Source organism: Balaenoptera borealis (genome assembly GCF_965194805.1).
Source record: "Balaenoptera borealis genome assembly, chromosome: 19".
Classification (NCBI taxonomy): Eukaryota; Metazoa; Chordata; class Mammalia; order Artiodactyla; family Balaenopteridae; genus Balaenoptera; species Balaenoptera borealis.
Window position 1 is genome coordinate 52,690,709 of NC_138878.1, and position 16,571 is coordinate 52,707,279.

Below are 16,571 nucleotides of genomic sequence, written 5' to 3' on the forward strand. Positions count from 1 at the left end.
ACCGCGCCGCGGACTCCGGCTCCCAGAAGGCCGCGCGCGCCGCGGCAGAGGCAGGTGGGCGCGCCAGGCCCGGGCTCGGGCGCCAGGCCGCCGAAGCAGAGAGGCGCGCTCCGGCGAGCCGGGCGGCCGGCGCCATGACGCTGTTCCACTTCGGTAACTGCTTCGCCCTGGCTTACTTCCCCTACTTCATCACCTACAAGTGCAGCGGCCTGTGAGTGCGGGGCGGCTGCGGGGCGGCCGCGGGGCGGGGGGGCGCGGGCCGGGCCGACCCCTCACCGCCCGCTCCCGCAGGTCCGAGTACAACGCCTTCTGGAAGTGCGTCCAGGCCGGGGTCACCTACCTCTTCGTGCAGCTGTGCAAGGTGAGGGCGCCAGCTGTGCCGCGCGAGGGCTTCGCCCCACGCCCCCACCCCCCACCCAGACCCCCCGGGGTGGGGCCGCCCCCCGGAATACCTGCAGGAGCCGGGCTTGGATGGGCTGGAACCCGAGGAGAGGTCCGCAAGCAACTTTTGTATAGCACTTTTAGTAACATTGAGAACATTCAATTGTATGACTAAGAGGGGTTTGGGTACTGCTAAGAGCCTCTAACTAATCCCCAAGGTCCCACCGGCACTGCTACCACTGCCCTGGTGGGTAACCAGCCCCGGCACCTTCAGGCCTGACCCCGATCCCTTGTGATCACCACAGAACCCAGACTTCCAAGCCCTTACCCTCAATCTCCCCTGCTCCTGCCTTCTTGCCGACATCTGGTGGTCCCTCTCCTCATGGGCCCCCAGAACCCCAGTGTACTGCCCTCCACATAACACACTAACTTCCCACCAAACCCACGTGGTTGCTCTCCGTCACCTTGAGGTGACCTCTCTGTTTTCTGGTCTCAGATGCTGTTCCTGGCCACTTTCTTTCCCACCTGGGAAGGCGGCATCTATGACTTCATTGGGGTGAGTGGGGCAAGGGAGGGGGAGGGAGTGCAGTAGTGGGGCCCCCTGGCACCTGTGCTTACTCAAGCCTCAACCTGACCCACAGGAGTTCATGAAGGCCAGCGTGGATGTGGCAGACCTGATAGGCCTAAACCTTGTCATGTCCCGGAATGCCGGCAAGGGGGAATACAAGATCATGGTTGCTGCCCTGGGCTGGGCCACCGCCGAGCTCATTATGTCCCGGTGTGTGCAGCAGCCTGGAGCCCAGATTCCTGAGAAAGGACACCTGGGTTCCAGGGGGGTGCCGGAGGGTGGGGGCTCAGATTCTGGGTGCTGAGGGTGTCTGGGTACTGGAGAATCCCTCCCTTTGCCTTCTTCAGCTGCATCCCTCTCTGGGTTGGAGCTCGGGGCATTGAGTTTGACTGGAAATACATCCAGATGAGCATTGACTCCAACATCAGTCTGGTACGCAGTCCTGCTTTCCCACACACGCGGCTTTTTTGCTGGTGACTCTACTCCTCCTGAGGCCTGGCCCTGACCTCCCGCTTCCCTCCAGGTCCATTACATCGTCGCATCTGCCCAGGTGTGGATGATAACACGCTACGACCTGTACCACACCTTCCGGCCAGCAGTCCTCCTACTGATGTTCCTTAGCGTCTACAAGGCCTTCGTCATGGAGTGAGCTGGGTGGGGCTCGAGGATGGGCCCAAATGGGTTGGATTATCTCTTCTCCCTTCTTCATTGCGATGTTTCCCCACAGGACCTTCGTCCACCTGTGTTCCCTGGGCAGCTGGACGGCACTTTTGGCCCGAGCGGTGGTGACGGGGCTGCTGGCCCTCAGCACCCTGGCCCTGTATGTCGCTGTTGTCAACGTGCACTCCTAGGCTTGGTGGCCCAGACTTTCACGTACCTTTTCCCTGTCTCCAGGTTTCAGTGAAGTAAACAGTATTTGGAAAGTTGTCTCTGCCTCTATCTCTCTGTCTGGAACTATCTACCAACAGTGTGCTCTCCTGGGTCCCAGAGGCCCTTGTTTTGGAGCCAGGTAGACATGCTGGGAGACTAGCCAGCACTCATCTGTCCTGTGTTCCTGGACCAGTTCCTTTGCTTCCTATTTTCCGCAGGTTGATTGAGGGCTTGAAGCAGACAGTTAACTTTAAGCAGTGGCAGAGACCAAGGCCCTCAGGGAACAGGTGATAGAGGGGAGCTAGAATCCAAGAGATGGTTCTTGGGGGCTTCTCCTCACAGCCTTAACCTGGCCCTCTCCCACATGGCCCTTCCCTGGCTGGTCACCTCCTAGGTTCCCAGCCCCCAAACCACACCCCCATCCACTTTTTTTTTTTTTTTTTTTTTTTTGCCACACCACGCAGCTTGTGGGATTTTAGTTCCCTGACCAGGGATCGAACCCGGGCCCTCGGCAATGGGAGTGTGGAGTCCTAACCACTGGACCGCTGCCAGGAAATTCCCCCCATCCACCTTTTATATGGCAGCCAAGGGGATCTCTCTGAAACCTCAGTCTTACTAGCTCACCCTTCCCTGCTTACAACCATCTGGGGCTCCTCCTTGCACAGGAACAGTCCAGTGACTTGACTCTTGGTTTTGCCCTTGAGGACCTATTTTGTGATTCTTAAGTCCTCAGATTAAATCCTGGCCTGAGTCTTCTTAGGGTGGAGTACAGAGACAGCTGCAGCCCAGTAGTAGAGCTGTTGAGCCCACCAATTTGGATGTTGTCCTGAATGCCACCCTTCTCATCCCAGCCCTTCCCTGGTCTAGTAGGGCCAGCTTCCTGCCCCTTTCTCTCCCCCTCCCTGAGGGGGATGGATTAGAAGCAGGGCTTTGAATGTCATGCTTAAGCTCCACCTGGATGCAAGTCCTGCCCACCTGGGAAGGTGCTCCCCAGTCCTGGTGTTCCCAGAGGGATCCCCAAGGGCATGGGATAGGGCAAGTGCCCCCTCCCTCCCTCCACTAGGCTGTCCAGCTCCTGCGATAATGTTATTGACCCTGGGCCTAGGAAAGCACCAAGCACAGCTCTGTTCAGCTCTGCTATGAGTCTCGGTGTTTTCAGAGGGAGCATTTACCCTAAGGTGGGGCAACCACCATCTAGCCCCACCTCCTCCTCATCGCTCCTAGTCAAGACAGGGTCCACAGGGGTCTTGGGTGGGGAGGTGAGTGATAGGTCACCCTGAGTTTGATATGAAAAGGGAGTAGATGGGGCGCTCCCCCAGCCCACGTGGGTGGATATGTAATGGCATTGCTTTCTCCCATACCGCCATCCTATGCCCCACCTAGCCTTTTGCACATATTGGGACAGTGAAGGTTGCAGAAATGACTGTTAAAACAACTATTTGCTGAGCAGGGACTCTGATCCAGGCCCCCTACTGGTGGCCACCTGTCTGTGAAATAGTCCCAGCTTTCATGGGGCTCAGGGACAATCAGGGAGCACAGGCCAGAGGGATCAGGGCTGTGATGGGTGAAGCCTGGTGGGAGTGGTGGGCCTGATTAGCTAGACTACAGTGATCAGGGCTGTGATGGGAAAAGAGGGCTATGTCTGTCCTGGAGGAGTGGATGTGTGAGCTGAGACCAAGAGGATGTTAGTGGAGGAAAAAGAAGAAAGCAAGTACCAGGACCGTGTAAAGGCCTTGAAGTCAGAGAGAGGGCCTGGCCTTTCCAGTGAAACAAGAGCTGGTTGGAATGAGTTCGGGGGGCGGGGGCTTGTGAGACTGCAGAAGTCAGCAGGGGCCAGATCACAGAAGGCTCTGAGCCTGGGCAGTGGGGAGCCACGGAGAGTTCTAGGCAGGGGAAGGACAGTCAGTTTCGGCTTTAGGAAGAGCTCATGGCTGCTGGGTGGATGGGGAGACTCAAGCCAGAAGGCCGGCCTGGACCAGGGCAGGGCCGGCAGGGGTAGGAGGAGAGTGGCCAGAAGCAGAGTAGAGAAGTGGTGACCAGTTTATTTGGCCAGGTGGGGGTGGGGGGAGTAGGGAGATGACCAGTGAGAAAGGAAAGAGTGAAGGAGTCCAGGGTAACACAAGTTTGGGATTTGTAAGCTCCCCAAGGGCTCATTACATTTCCCAGGGAGAAGGAGCTGCAGTGGCGGGACAGTGGGTGGGATCAGGTCTGGAGGACGATGCAGAGGCCGGTGTGGGTCCCCTTGAACATGCCGGGGGAGGCTGGAGACAAATGTGGGCACCACTGCAGACAGAACTGAGGCCAGTGGGGGAGGGGGCACTGTGCCGATGAGGAAGGAGAAGCCTGGGGTCCAGCCAGAGAGACTCGTCAAAGAAAGGGGAAGAGAGGCAAGAAAGGGGACTGGGAAAAGCAGTGGCAAAGGTGGGTGGGTGGGGGGGCTGTGGACAGGGGAGTCTCCAGCAGGGGAGTTGGAGGGCTAAATTCAGGTGAGGGGTGTGAGGAGGGGACCTGTGACGTAGCCTCCAGGAGTTGGTTGGGACTAACCAGTGATAGGGTGCCCATTGCAGCTGCAAAGGCAAAAGTGGAATCAGAGAGGAAACTCCTGTGAAGAGGGGAGGCGATGCTTGAGGTGGAAAGGATTCTGACCGGAGAGGGAGAGTGGGTGCTGAGAAAGGACAGCCCAGAGGTGGTGTTCAGCTAGTGGAGCAGTTAAAGGCACCGCTCTGGAGAGTGCCCATGGTCACATCCAGCTCGCCTAGAAATGCTGTAACCCTAGGCAAAGAGATGGGAATTCATTCCCCCAAGCAGCGTTTACTGAGTACCTACTATGTGCCAGGCTGTGTTCTAGAAACTGGAGATACAGCCAGGAACAAATAGCTCCTAAGTTGTAGGACTGTGGGAGATCAAAGGGGCTCATGAAAAAACACTTAATAAGACGATGCCCAGCACTGAATAAAAACAGTGGACATGAGCTGGTTTATTACTATCATGCAGACATGAGTGTGTTTTTAAAGAAGACCCCCCAAGCAGCCCTCTTGCTGGCCTGGAGTCCTAAGGACAGAGCCACCTCACAGGAGCTGCTAGTTCCCACTCCCCTTCAAAGTCCCCCCACCATTCAGGAGGGGGCTTCCCTGAGGCCAGCTCAGAGGACTGGGCCTAGGGACTGCTCCTCCGGGAGGGTGGATAGGGAAGGGGAGTGGGGAGGGTCTCCCCAAGGTTGAGTTGCCGTGGGCTACAAGAGCAGACGCAGGTGGGGCTGGGAGTCTTGACTGCTCAGATGCTTTGGTGGCTGTCCGGAGGGTCCCATGTGTCCCCCACCCCCACCCCTACTGTGGTGGATTCGAGGATGGCTTGAATGCAGCGGTCCTTCTAATAGTAGAGTTCCTGGTCCCACCAGCCTGGGAGAGAGAGAGAAAGGAGACTCAGTGCTGGGGGGATTCGGGGCGGGGCTGGGGTGGAGGGGAGCCAGGGGCTCAGAGGTTATAGCTCAGTGGTGGTTTGATATGGAGGGTCAAGGGCTTGGAGGTCAAGTATTGGAAATCAAAGGTCAGGGCCGCTGCTCTGAGAAAGTTTCAGCCCTCCATCCCCAGGTCCCCAGTCTCCACACTCACTCCCTGGGCAACAGCGAACTCCAAGTTTCCGGATCTCATCATAGACGAAGATGAGGAGGCCAAAGGGCATGGGGACCAGCCACCACTGGAACCTGAAGGCACAGGCGAGATGGCAAGTTAAAGGCTATCCCCAGGTCTGTGTCCTGCAGGCCCACCCCGATGCAGCTCACAACCCCTCACCGAATGGGCATGAAGTTGAAGATGTTGGGCATTCCGGGGCAGTAGCACAGGAAGCAGCCGATGCAGACCTGGAACACGATGGCGATCACCAGGATCCTGTTCCTGCAGGTGGGGCAGGATGGGAGAGGCTCAGACTGGCGGACACAGGACAAAGAGAGGCCGTGAGGAGTTGGGGACCGGCTCGAAATCAGGGTACTGGGTCAGAGGAGGTCAGATAGCAGCAGCAGGGAGATCATCGAACACTGGCATGGCCCGCACCTCTCCAGCAGTGGACACTAGCCCTGTCAGCATCACCCCGTTAGCTGATGAAACATAGACGGGCCAGTTGAGAGGCATGAGGTGGGAGCTACTGGCCAGCTATTGATAAGGAACATTAGCACCTGCGCCAGCACATCGGCACATCCAGTGCTGGGGTTTGCTGGCTGCAGTAAGCCCTGGTCAGGACCTGCTGGGAGTGCAACCAGGGCTCGGAGGGCAGGGTGTGGGCGGGGCTGGGGACACCTGAAGAAGCCCTGCTGGAAGGCAGAGAGGCGGCGTGTCTTGCGGATGAGGACGTCAGCAATCTGGCACATCTCGATGCTGATGAAGAACACGGTGTAACAGGTGTACTGCTGGTACAGGCGCTGCCCGAACGTCTGTGGGCCAGGAGAGAACACAAGCAGCCTGAACCCAGGCGGAGAGCCTCTGCAGGCAGCCAGGCATGTGGGGCCTAGGGCCACGAACCCCTAAATGCTCCTTCCCTTGAGTCAGAGGCTGGGGTGGGGGTAGAGGAGAGATGCAGGATCTGCCATGTTTGCAGGGCCCCAGAGTGCGGGGCCTAGAAACCTGGTCTAGTGCAGCTTGTCCGTCAGTGCCTGGGCAAGCGGTAGGCCAGGCCAGTTGCTTTCATAATGAAAAGAGTGATGTAGAATGTCCTGGGCACCCGAAAGGAGGCACCTGGGAAAAGGGAATTTGAATCCTGAGGCAGGATTTTCAAAGTCCAGTGACTCCAAGACCCGGGCAGATGGCAAAAATGACCAAAGTGGGCCAGGTGGGCCTTTGAGGAACACGACACATGCCCTTTCAAAGAGGGTAGCCACTATTCAGTCCACTTCTTCAATATAACTATGTTTATACATATCAGTTAATTGTGTAAGGAACACTTACTATGCTCCAGGTCCCAAATGTTTCACATGTATTATCTCATTTAATCCTCCTAATAATCCTAAGAGGTTCATTGGTGGTATTCAAACTTCAACATACATCAGAATCCCCAGAAGAACCGGTTAAAACACAAGCCCCACCCCCAGAGTTTCTGATCCCAGAGGTCTGAGGGGGAAACTGAGAATCTACATTTCAGACAAGTTTCCAGGTGATGCTGTTGCTGCTGTGGGGCCCACACTGTGAACATCACTGCGGTGAAAATCACTGAGATAATATCAGCATATTAGTATGCTCTCCACTTTAGAGGTGGGCAAACTGAGGCACAGAGAGGCAGAATACCTTGCCCAGGGTCACACAGCTGTGAGGAGCAGTGGCAGACAATGAATCCAAGCAGTTTGGCTCTAAGATCTATATTCTTAACCATGACAGTAAATGTTTAAGGGGAATATCCTGATCTGTCGCTCTATAGGGCAAACTAAACACACCTGCTAGCCAGATCTAGCCTCTCTGTGCTCCAGACTTTCACTCAAGTCAGCCGCACATGCAAATACTCTGGGTAAGTGATGCTGCAGGGAAAATAACAGAATGGGGGTGGGGGGCGGCGTGGTACTGGCTCCACACCTGAGACGATGTGTTGCTGTCAGGGCAGAGAGAGGACCCATCTGCAGCTGGGGTCATCAGAAGCAGGAGTTCGGAGCTCAGGACAGTGGTGGGAAAGGCCCCTCACCCCAGAACTGGCAGAGAGCCTGGGTGTCTGGGAGTGTCTGGCTGAGCTCAGTCACACGTGGAGGAATGAGTGTGGGCCACACGCAAGGTAGGTGGCATCCCATGAGTCACGGGACTCATGGGATGGGGCAGGGGCTCACCCACTCCTGGCCATAGCTGTCCTGCAGATCTTGTAGGTGGTGGTCCTCCCAGTATGGCCGGAGCCCCACACACAGCAAAGGGAACCAGCCCTCCTGGGCCATGGCCGTGAAGTAGTCAGTGAAGCCAGCAAATGACTGGATGGCACCTGGGAGAGAGGCAAGGAAGCACAGGGAGACAGAGATGGAGACACAGAGAGACAGGGTCAGGGACACACACACAGAGACAGGAACACAGAAACAGTGGCATGGAGACAGACAAGAACACAGTGACAGACAGAGAGAGATGGACACAGAGACAAGGACTCCAAGAGAGATCGACAGGGACACAAGAGACAGGACACAGAGAGAGGCAGGAACAGAGACACACCCAGAGAACCCAAAAAAGACAGGAGGCAGTGACCCAGAGACAGGGTCATGGAGAATGAGGCCTGGGACAGAGAAGGGACACTGGGGACCATAGAGACCACTGTGTGCAGACAAGGACTCAGAGAATGACAGAGACCCAGGATCAAATGCAGACACCAAGATCCAGAACAAGGCAGAGCCCCCGTGAGAGACTCCACGGCAGGCAAGCAGCCCTGCAGGGGAGCCCGTGCCCCGCCCCCCGCCCCCCGCCCCGGGGCGCGCACCGATCTGGAAGTAGGAGTAGGCAGCCAGGGGCTCGTTGACCAATCGGTCACGCTTCGGGTTCCGTGGACGCAGGTGCATGATGTCACTCTCGGCCTTCTCGTACGCCAGGGACACAGAGGGGAACTGGCCAGGAGTGGAAGGAACTGGGGTTGATGGCTCACCTGGGCCCCTGTCCCTGACTCTCTGGAGCCCCCCTCCCCGCTGCAGTGGGCAGGGACAGAAGTGAGGTTAGGAGGCAGGACCCAGGGTGACCACACAGCCACACCTGCCTGGACAGCCTGGGTCCAGCTGGCCTTTGTCAGGAATGTCGGCATATCCAGCCCACATGTGTGTGCCCATCTGTCTCAGTGTCCGTCTCCATCAGAGCATCTGCATTATCTCTGCTATTGGGTGTTCTCTGTCTCTGCCTTTCTCTGCCCCCCTCCTCCCCGTCCTCCTCCTCTCTGTCTGTTTCTTCTCTGGGGTCCTCTGGTCTTGGCCTGTTTTCCTGTTGCGCGCTCTTTCTCTCTTTCTGTCCCTTACTTTCTTCATTTCTTTGTCCCCATCTCCAGTCTCTTTCTCTGTGACTGTATCTCTGCTTTTTTGTCTGTGTTCCTGTCCCTATATCTCTCTTTGTCACTCTCTATCTCTGCATCTCTTCTGTCTGTCTGCGTACATGTGTCCTCCTCCCTGTACCCACCCCATCTGTTTGTGGACACAGAGTGGCAGCAGATTGTACTGACTGAGGGCAGAGGTGCTGGGGTACCCGAATACCTGGGCTTGAATCCCTGCTGTGCCACTTATTAGCTGTGTGACCTGGGGCAAGCCGCTCAAGCTGTCTAAGCCTCAATTAGCTCATCAGTAAAATGGGTATGATAAAGAAATAAAGCTCATCTCATAGAGTAGTTATGAGGACAAAATTAAGTAATTAATGTGTGCCTGGCCCAGAGCAGACATTATGTAAGTGCTGTTGAATACAGATGTGACATGGCCATGCATCTGGCTGCATTCGTGGCTGGATCTGAGGCTGTTTTCTGTCTGTCTGCCTTGGAGTCTATCTGATGCTGTTTATCTGTCCATGTCTGTTGAGGGATGTCTGTGATCCAAGTTTGGCCAGATATCCGTGTCTGTAAAATCTCTGTTTGTCTGAGTGTCCATATCTGAGTCCATGTGTGTCCATGAATCTGTCCATGCCTATCTGAGTGTCCACCTATGTGTCCCCATCTGTAATTCTGTCCGTGGCTACCTTCCTGCCTGCCTGTGTGTCCACATCTGGCTGTCTGGTATACACACATCTGTATCACTGAGTGCAAGACTTTCCGTGGTGGTCTCTGTCCATCACACCTGTCTGTGGGCATATGTCTCTGGGCACTGTGTGGGTGGGGGCACTGGGGCCATAGACTCACGATGTCGGTACAGAGTTCTATGAAGAGGATGGTGATGCACCCGAGGGGCAGGGGCACGCTGACGGTGATGTAAATAAGGTATGGCGTCAGTTCAGGGATGTTCTTGGTCAGTGTGTAGGCAATGGACTTTTTCAGGTTGTCAAAGATCAGTCGGCCTGTGGGAGTACAGCAGGCACCTCAGTCTCCTCAGAGCCCATTTCCTCCTGTGCCCACACTGCCTGCCCCCATCTCTGACCCAGCTCAGACCCTGCTCCACGCCTGTCACAATGGAGGCAAAGTTGTCATCCAGCAGGATCATGTCGGCTGCATTTTTAGCAGCATCCGAGCCGGCAATGCCCATGGCCACGCCAATGTCTGCCTTCTTCAGGGCTGGGGAGTCATTCACACCATCCCCCGTCACAGCCACGATTGCACCCTGCAGGCAGTGGGTACAGGTGGGAGGTTGGTCAGTGAGAGGGCAGCCCAGGGCCAGCCAAGCCCACCTGCCTGCCTTCATCAGCAGGGTCGCACCAGTCGCTGGCAGCTCTCCACAATCACCAGCTTCTGCTGGGGGCTGGTACGAGCAAACACCATCTCAGGGTGGGTACGCAGTGCCTCGACCAGCTCTGATGGGTCCATGTCCTTCAGCTGCATGCCGTTGATCACACAGGCGCGGGCATCCCTAGAGAGGGAGGTGGGAGGGCATCGCTGGGGCCTCAGTCTGTGTGGGGTGTGGGAAGAACCACAAGGAAGGCTGAAGGGGGCTTACTTCCGGTTAACCTGGTCCACGGGCACACGGAGGCGGGAAGCAATGTCCTCCACTGTCTCACTGCCTTCCGAGATGATGCCCACACTGGCTGCAATGGCCTTGGCTGTGATGGGGTGATCACCTGTCACCATGATCACCTGTAAGGGGAACCAGCAGACCCTTGACCCCTTCAGATTAACCCACTCCCCCTGTCCTCCCCAGTGGACATCCCCCAGCCCCAGCCACAGTGATTGGTTCAGGGATGAACATGTGACCCAATCTGGTACAACTGTCAGAGAGGCATTCTTTTTTTGGTGGGGTGGCTAAACAGGTGGGACGTTAGTTGGAGCTGCTGGAGGGTGGTCATCTTTGTCCACCACATGGAGAACTGCTTGAGAATAAAGCCAGCAGAGAGAAAAGCAGAGCTGAGACGTGGAGAAAGGCAAGTTCCTAAAGACATTGAACTCCTGGATCCAGCTATATCTGAAGCTTCATTCCCCAGAACTTTTCAGTTCTTGAACCAATATATTCCTTTGTGGTTCAAGCCATTTTCGGGTGGGTTTCTGTCACAGGGTCCCTCATCCCCAAATACTGCCATCCTCTGTTCTCACCCCTGCCTGGTCCTCTCCCCAGGGGCATACCCGGATGCCTGCTGTGCGGCACTTGAGCACAGCATCAGGAACGGTGGCCCGGGGTGGGTCTATCATGGATACGAGTCCCGCAAAGCACAGGCCACTGGTTGGAAAGTTCATGTCCTCCACGTCAAAGGCATAGCCATGCGGGTAGTCCTTCTCACTCAGGTAGAGCTGGCAGAAGCCTGACCAGAAAACAGGGAAGCCAGAGAGGAGTCCTGGGTGAACCCTTTCATAGCAAGGCCAGGTGATGAGTAAAATAACCAGGTGCCTTGCACCAAGCACCTATGGATGCCTGACCCTGTGCTGAATCCTTCATTCACGTTACAGTTAACCCTCTGTATCCACAGGTTCCACATCCGTAGACTTAATCAACTGTGGATCAAAAACATTCCGGAAAAAATTCCAGAATATTCCAAAAAGTAAAACTTGAATTTGCCACACACTGACAGCTACTTACATAGCATTTACATTGTATTAGCCATTATAAGTAATCTAGAGACGATTTTAAGTATATGGAAGGAAGTGCATAGGTTATATGCAAATACTCCACCATTTTACGTAAGGGATTTGAACATCTGCAGATTTTGGTAACTGTCCGGTAAGGGTGTGGGGGAGTGTGGTGGGTGTCCTGGAACCAATCCCCACAGATACTGGGGGACAACTGTATCTGAATCCATCCCCACAACCACTCTGTGAGGCTACTACCATCCTCATCTTGCAAATGAGGAAACAGGTTTAGAGAAGGGACGTTTCTTGCCAGAGGTCACACACCAAGTAAAGTGGAAGATCCAGAAATTGGACCACAGGTTTGTGCCTTCCAGAGTTGAGGCAGGGGTTAGGGAAGTTTAAGGAGTCGAGACAAAAATTGGCGGGGGTGGGGGGGAGGTCAAAGGGTCAAGAGGAGGACGCTGAGAGGCAGAGGTGAAAGAAAGCAAGGGCAGGTCATCAGCTGGGGCAAGAGCTGGGGAAAATCAAGGGATCACAGGTTGGGTCAGGATAGGTAAGACCCAGGTGAGAACAGGTTGGGAGAGGTTGGGTCAAGGTAGGCATTGAGGACAGGGTTCAGGACTGAGATAGGGAAAGTCAAAGTTGAGTGTGTAGACTGGGGCAGGTCAACTGTCAAGCAATGATGGGAAAGGTCAGGGTCAGGGCTGGGCCGGGAAGGTCAGGCAGGCTCCGTGCTAGCGCCTCCTCGCACGTGGGTTTAACCTCTACCCCGGCTTGGGGGTCTCACCCAGGACGCGTTCACCCAGGCCTCCCAGGCTGAGGTAGGCAGTCTGGAAGGCCTCGCGCCATTGCTCATCCAGCGGCAGCTCCTGGCCCTTGATGAGGATGGAGCTACAGCGCTCCAGCACGCGCTCGGGGGCCCCCTTCATTACAAGCACGTGCCTCGGGTCGCGCGGGTCCTCCAGGGTGTGGATGGACAACTGTGGGCGGAGGAGGAGGCGGTGTTGTGGGCGAGGTCAAGAGGGAGGGGCGGGGCTTGGGGAACGGCGGGGCTGACAGCGCCCAAGCGCTGCCGCAATAGCCCTGGGAAGGTCAGGCTGGGACCGAGGGTGAGGGGCTTGCTTGGTGGGCAGGTCCTTGGTAGAGGCTGAGGGTTGGGGCGGACCTAGGGGCCTAGTTAGGGGACTGGGCGTGGGGAACGGGCAGAATTCGGGTCGGAGTTGGACTGGGGCGGGATTTGGATTAGCAGCTTCTCCCCACCGAGGGCCTGACAGCTGAGCGGGCGGAGCGCTCGGGCCCTCGGTGGGGTTTGGCTGTGGGCGGGACGGGAGATGTGGGTGGGGTTTGGCTGTGGAGGGGGAGGGGACTGAGAGTGAAGCCCAGCCGCAGGCCAGTCCTGAATGTGGGTGGGGCCTGCAGTGGGCAGGGCTTGTTGTGGGCGGGACTGGACCGTGGGCGGGGCCGGCCGCGGCTGGTGCACACCTGGAACTTGTTGGTGGAGTTGAAGGGGATCTCGCAGACTTTGGGGAAGCGCTCGCGGTAGCCCATGGCATTGCCCAGCGTCAGCTCCGAGAACTTGAGCAGCGCAGTCTCCGACGCGTCCCCGATCACGATGCGCTGGGAACGCAGGCCGGTGTCAGGAGCGCTCCCGGCTGCACCAGGAGGCTCCCGGGATCCCCTCCCCCGAGCGCCCCGGCTCTCACCTTGGGCACGGGCACTGCGTCCTGGCCCGACTTGAAGGCAGCACGGTTACACAGGGTGAGCACGCGGCACAACGCCCGCCACGTCTCCGAGGACTGGTCAAACGTCTGCCCTGGAGGTCAGGCATCCAGGCTGGGGCCGCGAAGGAGCTCTCCCATACCAGAACCGAGCCCCGCCCCCCGGAATCAGGACTGGATCCCCGCCCCAGACCTGGGTGGGACCCAAACACCTCCTCATACCCCGGGACGGAGCTTTCTCTCCAGACTCAGTATCCAGTCTCCCATGAGACCCAATAAGTACCAAGCCCCTTCACAGACTTGCAGCTTAGCCCCCTCCCTAGACCCAGGACGCAGCCCTTCGCCTGATCAGATGGAGCCCCCTCTCCATTAACGCAAATCCCTCCCCAGGCTCCCTTCAGTAACCTCAGAGCTCCCGCCTAGGTCTCCACCATCTACCAGATCCTGCCCAGCTGCTGTCTCCTCCCACCCCCACACCTGACTGGTCTTCTGTAGTGTCAGCCGAGTGGATGTGGTTGTCGAACCACAGATGGGACACAGTCATGCGGTTCTGAGTGAGGGTCCCCGTCTTGTCAGAGCAGATCACTGACGTGGAGCCCAGTGTCTCCACTGCTTCCAAGTTCTTGACTACACAGTTCTTGCTGGCCAGCCGCTTGGCTGTCAGGGACAGGCAGACCTGGGGGAAGGGTGAGAAATGCAGGTGTGGGGACCAAGCCTGGCTCCCAGTCCCACTTCCCTCCTCTCTCGGCACTGGGGATCCTTTACCCTAGCCACAGTACTGCGTGTGCAGCATCCCCCTGCAAAGAGTAGGCTTTTTCTTGCCTCCAAGCTTTTGTCCAGCCTGTGCTTTCCACTTGGGATGCCTCCCCAATCTGTCCACCAGATATACATAGCCAGGCCCTGCTCTAAGCTGCCCTAGCTGAGATTCTGTAATTTCTCTTATCAGCACAATCAGAATGAGAAAACTAACATTCCCTGAGCCTCCTCTTGGGCTGGCCCTGGACTGAGTGCTGACTCTTGAAGGCTGCCCACAGCCTTCAACACTGGACCTCAGCCTCCTCCTGTCAAAGCCCCTGGCTGTTCATCTCTGAGTCCTCAGTGTGTGGCACAGGACATGGCCCAGAGTAGCCCCGGTGGGTGTTTCCTGAATGGGTGGGATAAGTGGAGAGATGGGGATGGGGGGGGAGGGTGGATGGGGGGAGGATGGATGACGGGAAGGTGGGTGGGTGGATGGGAGCAAAATGGATAGATGGACAGATAGGGAGAGGATGGAGGGAAGCCCAGATGAAGGAACAGACAGATAGACAGGCCTCTCAGCTCACTGCACCACTCTTCTGCTTCCCCAACTCACCGTGACAGTGGCCAGCAGCCCCTCAGGCACATAGGCTACCACAATGGCCATGAAGAAGACCATGGCCCGCAGGAAGGTGTAGCCAATGCACATGGCCACTATGAAAAATGTGGCACCAAAGAGGATGGCCAGGCCTGCGATGATGTCCACAAAATGTTCAATTTCGATAGCGATGGGTGTCTTCTCATTTTCTACTCCCGAGGCCAGTGATGCGATGCGCCCGATGATGGTGCGGTCGCCGGTGCTCACCACCAGGCCCTGCGCGGTGCCTGCAGTGGGGCCAAGAGGGTGACTCAGCGCCGGGTGGGCAGCACTGGGGGCGCGCACAGCGGCGTGAACCAAAGGAGGGGCAGTCGTGGAAGGCAGCGGGGGCAGCGTGACCTGGGAAGGGGGTGGCAATAGTGGGAGCTAGAGAGGCAGTGTGACCCGAAGAGTTAGCAGTCATGCAACGTAGAGAGGCAGTGTATCTCAGAAGGAAGCAGAAGGGGGCAGTGGAGGCAGCGTGGTCAGCTGGGCGGGTGGGGGGGGACCTCACGGACCCTCAAGGCACATGGTGGAGAAGAAGGCGATGTTGCGGGTCTCCAGGGGGCTCTCGTGCGTGCACTCGGGCGAGCGGGTCTGCGGCTCAGACTCTCCAGTCAGCGAGGAGTTGTCCACCTTGCAGCCCTGGGCCTGCAGGATGCGGATGTCGGCTGGCACTCGATCCCCGCCTTTCATCTCCACCAGGTCGCCCACCACCAGCTGATCTGCGTTGATCTGGAACTTGTCCCCATCTCGGATCACCGTTGCTTGCTGTGGGTCAAGAGCACCAGAGTTGAGCGGGGTAGGGAATGGGGGTAGAAGTTGCTGCATGCGGTGGGGAGGCGGGGAGGTGAAAAGTGGGGAGAGGTGAGGACCTGTGGGGAGAGATGGAGGCCAGGGATGAAGGGTGGGCTGGGTCTGATGGGAGGGGCCACAGAGAGATGCCAGGAGACTGCCAGCACCCATGTGGAGACTTGGAACCTCAAGTGGCCAGGGGCTGGGGACCCACCTGGGGCACAAGGTTCTTGAAGCTGGCAATGATGTTGGTGCTCTTAAACTCCTGATAGTAGCCGAAGCAGCCAGTGACCACAACCACGGCAATGAGGGCCAGTGCCAGGTACAGCTGGCGGAGGTGGAGAGGGGCTGGGTTATGACTCGGGGCTGGAAGCTCCCTGCCTGAGGCCACCTGCCTGCTCTCTGGTGCCCTGGTAGTTTTCCTCCAAGGTCACCTCCGTGGTTTTCCCCCACTCTACTAGGAAGCCTCAGGCCCTATTTCCTGTGACCTGTGTCCCTGTCCCCATGCTCTTCATATCCCACATGCAACTGCCCTGTATTCTCTGTGTCTTATGTCCCTGTGTCCATACATCCCATTTCCTCTGGCTCTGTGGCCCCGTGCCCTATGACTCGTGCCCCGTGTCACCGTGCACCTTGGTGGTATGTGTTCCATTTTCCTGTGCCCCCCAAGTCTTGCGTTCCCCATAGTCCTCTGTCCCATGTTCCCGTGTCCTAAATTCCCTGTGTTCCAAGGTTCATATTCTGTGTTTTCATCATCTGTGTGCCATCCTCTGTGTCCCCTATGTCCAACAGTTCCTGTTCCCTCATGTCCCCATTTCCACGTGTGCTGCAGATCTCATGCTTCGTTTTCTGTGTCCTCCATGACCAGTGTCCCATATCTCAAATTCCAGGTGCCTATGTCTGATGTCTCCCCATGTCTGTGTACTCTTGAGTCCCCATCCTGTGTCACATGTCCTAAGACTTTTCAAGCCTCTGTCCAATGTCACATGTCCCTACATCCCCATGTCCCTTGTCCTGACCCCGGTCATATATCCAATGTCCTCTTGTCCTACATCTCAGTATTCTCTATGTCTCTGTGCTCCCATGTCTAATATCTTATGTCTCTCCATGCGCTGCGTCCTGAGTCTTGTGTCTCTTGTGTCCCCATGCCCTTGTGTCCCCATGTGTGAGTCCCAGTGTCCCCTGTGCCCTCTGTCCTTGGTCTGTCCCATGCCCTCTGTTTCCCAAGTCCCATATCTTAAGT

The 16,571-nt window shown here is 56.9% G+C and overlaps 2 protein-coding genes across 7 annotated transcripts in view; one reads left to right on the plus strand and one right to left on the minus strand.

Moving 5' to 3' along the window:
• The first annotated feature begins 21 nt into the window (after positions 1-21).
• Positions 22-1,876, plus strand: TMEM147 (transmembrane protein 147). Of its 2 annotated transcripts, XM_082367793.1 has the most exons (7): positions 25-211; positions 292-361; positions 878-937; positions 1,023-1,159; positions 1,297-1,381; positions 1,473-1,594; positions 1,677-1,876. In XM_082367793.1, the coding sequence occupies exons 1-7, from the start codon at positions 135-137 to the stop codon at positions 1,798-1,800; spliced, it is 675 nt and encodes a 224-aa protein (XP_082223919.1). In that variant the 5' UTR covers positions 25-134; the 3' UTR covers positions 1,801-1,876. The 2 variants fall into 2 exon arrangements, with proteins under 2 accessions (XP_082223920.1, XP_082223919.1); XM_082367794.1 differs by lacking the exons at positions 1,023-1,159; positions 1,297-1,381 and having other exon boundaries at positions 22-211.
• A 2,473-nt stretch (positions 1,877-4,349) lies between these two features.
• The window catches only part of ATP4A (ATPase H+/K+ transporting subunit alpha), a gene marked incomplete at its 5' end in the record, with an annotated part of 100,561 nt that continues 88,339 nt past the window's right edge, over positions 4,350-16,571 (minus strand). For 4 of the 5 annotated variants that reach the window (XM_082369593.1, XM_082369592.1, XM_082369595.1 and 1 more), the window contains 18 exons: positions 4,350-5,217; positions 5,431-5,522; positions 5,611-5,712; positions 6,112-6,245; positions 7,620-7,765; positions 8,249-8,372; positions 9,635-9,789; positions 9,881-10,049; positions 10,145-10,295; positions 10,383-10,519; positions 11,003-11,178; positions 12,231-12,423; positions 12,926-13,060; positions 13,147-13,256; positions 13,639-13,837; positions 14,513-14,781; positions 15,052-15,304; positions 15,543-15,656. In XM_082369593.1, coding sequence (XP_082225719.1) covers positions 5,189-5,217; positions 5,431-5,522; positions 5,611-5,712; positions 6,112-6,245; positions 7,620-7,765; positions 8,249-8,372; positions 9,635-9,789; positions 9,881-10,049; positions 10,145-10,295; positions 10,383-10,519; positions 11,003-11,178; positions 12,231-12,423; positions 12,926-13,060; positions 13,147-13,256; positions 13,639-13,837; positions 14,513-14,781; positions 15,052-15,304; positions 15,543-15,656 — 2,688 coding nt within the window. In that variant the 3' untranslated portion in view covers positions 4,350-5,188. The remainder of the gene's footprint in view (positions 5,218-5,430; positions 5,523-5,610; positions 5,713-6,111; positions 6,246-7,619; positions 7,766-8,248; positions 8,373-9,634; positions 9,790-9,880; positions 10,050-10,144; positions 10,296-10,382; positions 10,520-11,002; positions 11,179-12,230; positions 12,424-12,925; positions 13,061-13,146; positions 13,257-13,638; positions 13,838-14,512; positions 14,782-15,051; positions 15,305-15,542; positions 15,657-16,571) is intronic. The other variant, XM_082369594.1, reaches the window with a different exon arrangement.

Coding starts and splice junctions, on each gene's coding strand:
- TMEM147 (XM_082367793.1), top strand. CDS start 135: ATGACGCTGTTCCACTTCGGTAACTGCTTCGCCCTGGCTTACTTCCCC. Junction 938..1,022: donor GCATCTATGACTTCATTGGG/GTGAGTGGGGCA, acceptor CCTGACCCACAG/GAGTTCATGAAGGCCAGCGT. Junction 1,595..1,676: donor TACAAGGCCTTCGTCATGGA/GTGAGCTGGGTG, acceptor GTTTCCCCACAG/GACCTTCGTCCACCTGTGTT.